A 3158-nucleotide genomic window follows, 5' to 3' on the forward strand; every position below is an offset into this window, starting at 1 on the left:
ATGGAGTAAGATTTATTAGGAGAAATGAAGCTTGGAGTTATTACTCTGTGAATCATGCACATAAGCAAGTGCTAGCAATCTCTGTTTGGATAAATAATTATGGGTCAATGAGGGGAGACCAATGAGAACTAGACAGGATGAGACAGAAATAGAAATAGAGAAAAAGAGAGAAATACAGATTTGAAAGCATATAATTGTTGAAATATTATAATGAATGTGAATAGAACTGAATGCAAATGTGAGATTAAAATCCTTCTCTGATAGCTAGTATCTGTGTTACCCAGAGCAAATAACCTCTCTCTCCTCACTGTCCTCACATGTCAAGCAGAGATAATAATAAAGCACATATTGTATATAGTGTATATGATTAAATAAGTTGACATTTATGAAGTGCTTAATATAATTCTTGGCACACAGTAAGTATAAGTCAGTAAATAAGGAGAATTAAAAATGGATAAATAATTTGGTCCCCCCCAAAAAAACAAAAGTTTGCAATAAAAACTGAGGATTTAGCTCAATACTAGCACACTTGAGGAATACATTAGACCCTGGGCTGGAAGCCCAATGCTAAACAGGAAGTATAAAAAAAATCATAAAGAAATAACTACTTTTTGTATCTTTATTGATTTTAAATTAATAATATTATGTCATCAGATATTCCACAGAAAAGACACCTTATCACCTCAAGAAAAATCCATGTTAGAAAACTATTGATGTTCATAGGATTCATTACTCACCATTGGCTGCATATTCCCAAATTGCATTTTGGATTCTACCAACTTGACACATCCATTACAGCTTTCTACATTTGCAGTTCTCTTTATGTTTACTTCTTTAGAAATTAACCATTACTGCATCTACAGATGTAGTCATGAGTATTTAAACATGAAAAAAATTTTGCTCATGAGGGCAGCTATTAACTGCAAAAGTACAGATTATTAGCCAAAATATCTTACAGTTAAAAGTGCTCAAAAAAGACTGCATTAAGGATATCCAAAGAGTACAAGCGCAAGGACTCAATATTTCCATACCCAATGCTATGGACATGGTAATGGAAATATAAACATAACTATATAGACATAAAAACCTATGACTCTATAGACATAATATTTTATTTCCATAAATTAATATGTATCTATGATATACAAACCCTTAGCCTAATTTTGATTAAGTTCTAAAAACTAAGTGCCAGTGATTGTATACAGAGATTCCCTTCTTGAACACCTGTTTTTTAAACATGTCATTTGAAATACGATGTAAAAATCAATGGTAATAAATTCTTTAATAAAAAAAGACTGTAGAGGAATGAATTAAAATGCCAAGAAGTAACACACGGACATGATACAGTACAGAATGAATCAGTAAATATTCGAAGTCAAGAAAATTCTGATATATTCTGTCTCCAATGAATTCAGAATAAAGACATATGGAAAACAGCTAGTCTGTAAACATTGCTACTAACATTGATATTTTGCCAGGTTGTCTTGAAATATAAGCTAGAAGTTGATCTATTCCAATTAAACACAAATATAAATTTCTCAGTGTTAGAATTGAGATCAAGCCTCATACTGCTGTCTTTCGATTATTAAAGAAATACTGTTTGCTCAATTATTAAAGATATTAGTGTTATTCAAAAGGCTCTCACTCTGATTCACTCATCCCTCTCTACTTCTCCCACATCATTCTCAATTTTAAATTCAACAACTTAAAATCTGTACCAAATGATTTTCACATGGAAATCACTAGACCGAAGCAGTGGACATTTACAATACCAGGACTGAAAAAGGGCTCTCAAAGACAAGGACATAGATTTATCAGATTCGTGACACCCTGTAAGAAACAACTAGAGTCAAGGTCAGCTTATTGGTCTTCAATAATTCTGAGGTTATTTGCCAGCCAAACGTAACTTCTCTTTCACTTGCTTCAGGGAATTCTTTACTTCCTGATTCCTCAAACTATAGATCAATGGATTTAACAAAGGAATCACTATGACATAGAACACGGAAGCAAGTTTATCTGTGTCCAGCGAATGACTGGACTTAGGTTGTAGGTACATAAAAATGATGGTCCCGTAGTATATTGTGATGGAAGTCAGATGGGATGCACAGGTAGAAAAGGCTTTCCTTCTCCCTTCGGCAGAACGCATCCTCAAGACAGCAAACAGGATGAAGATGTAAGAAATAATCACAATCAACAGAGAGCAAAGCGTGTTGAATCCAGCGATGATCAGCAACATCAGCTCTTTGATACTTGTGTCAGAACAGGCCAGCTCTACTAGGGGAACATCATCGCAATAGAAGTGGTTGACCTTATAGGAGTCACAAAAGGATAACTGAAACGTTGCCAATGTCTGTGCAAGACCCACAGCAAATCCATACATGTATGTACTAGCCATGATTTGTATACAGAGTTTTTTCGGCATGAGAATGACATAAAGTAGAGGATTACAGATGGCAACATACCGATCGTATGCCATGATGGACAGCAAATACAACTCAGAAACCAAAAAGGTGATGAAGCACATTAGCTGCATGGCACATGCATAGAATTTTATACTTCTCACTTCACGCAGAAAATTCACCAGAGTGTTTGGGGTGATAGTGGAGGTGAAACAGAAATCAATAAAAGCCAGATGTGTCAGGAAAAAGTACATAGGTGTTTGAAGCTGAGGACTAATTTGGATTAGCACAACCAACCCAAGATTTCCCAACACACTGCCTAAGTAGATGAGGAGGAATACCACAAAGAGAATGACTTGAAGCTCTGGATTATCTGTGAGCCCCAACAGGATGAACTCAGACACCACTGAATAATTTCCACGGGCCATGGAACAGGCCTTGAAGCCTTCTATACTAAAGTCCTATCAGAGCACACAATCTGATTGATATTCTTCCTACTGGAATAAAGAAGGATAGGTCAGGAGATCACTATGAATCCCTGATCCTATGTTGAGCACATTGAGGACTGTCTTCAAGGTGAGCCAGCTTTCAGTATTGAATTCTTAGTCCAAGGCAGAAATTCCACTTCCTGCAGCCCTACAAGGATTTGTGAATACAGAAAGATTATATTTTTAAACTTTGAAAAAGTCATTAATCTAAGTCAGCTACACATTAAGCTAAAAAAATAAATGTAAATGAGAATTATTTGTGTATTGCAAA

The 3158-nt window shown here is 35.3% G+C and overlaps 1 protein-coding gene across 1 annotated transcript; it reads right to left on the minus strand.

Annotated features, from left to right (window-relative positions):
* Window positions 1–1885: 1885 nt before the first annotated feature.
* LOC150052675 (olfactory receptor 5AL1-like) lies at window positions 1886–2827 on the minus strand. Its single transcript, XM_090348766.1, has one exon. The coding sequence runs from the start codon at window positions 2825–2827 to the stop codon at window positions 1886–1888; it is 942 nt and encodes a 313-aa protein (XP_090204892.1).
* Between the last annotated feature and the right edge of the window lie 331 nt (window positions 2828–3158).

This window comes from Megascapheus bottae, chromosome 16 (assembly GCF_031878675.1).
Source record: "Megascapheus bottae isolate mThoBot1 chromosome 16, mThoBot2.hap1, whole genome shotgun sequence".
NCBI classification, from domain to species: domain Eukaryota; kingdom Metazoa; phylum Chordata; class Mammalia; order Rodentia; family Geomyidae; genus Megascapheus; species Megascapheus bottae.

What these genes read in the sequence shown, in the direction of transcription:
- LOC150052675 (XM_090348766.1), bottom strand. Translation starts at nt 2,827, where the DNA reads ATGGCCCGTGGAAATTATTCAGTGGTGTCTGAGTTCATCCTGTTGGGG.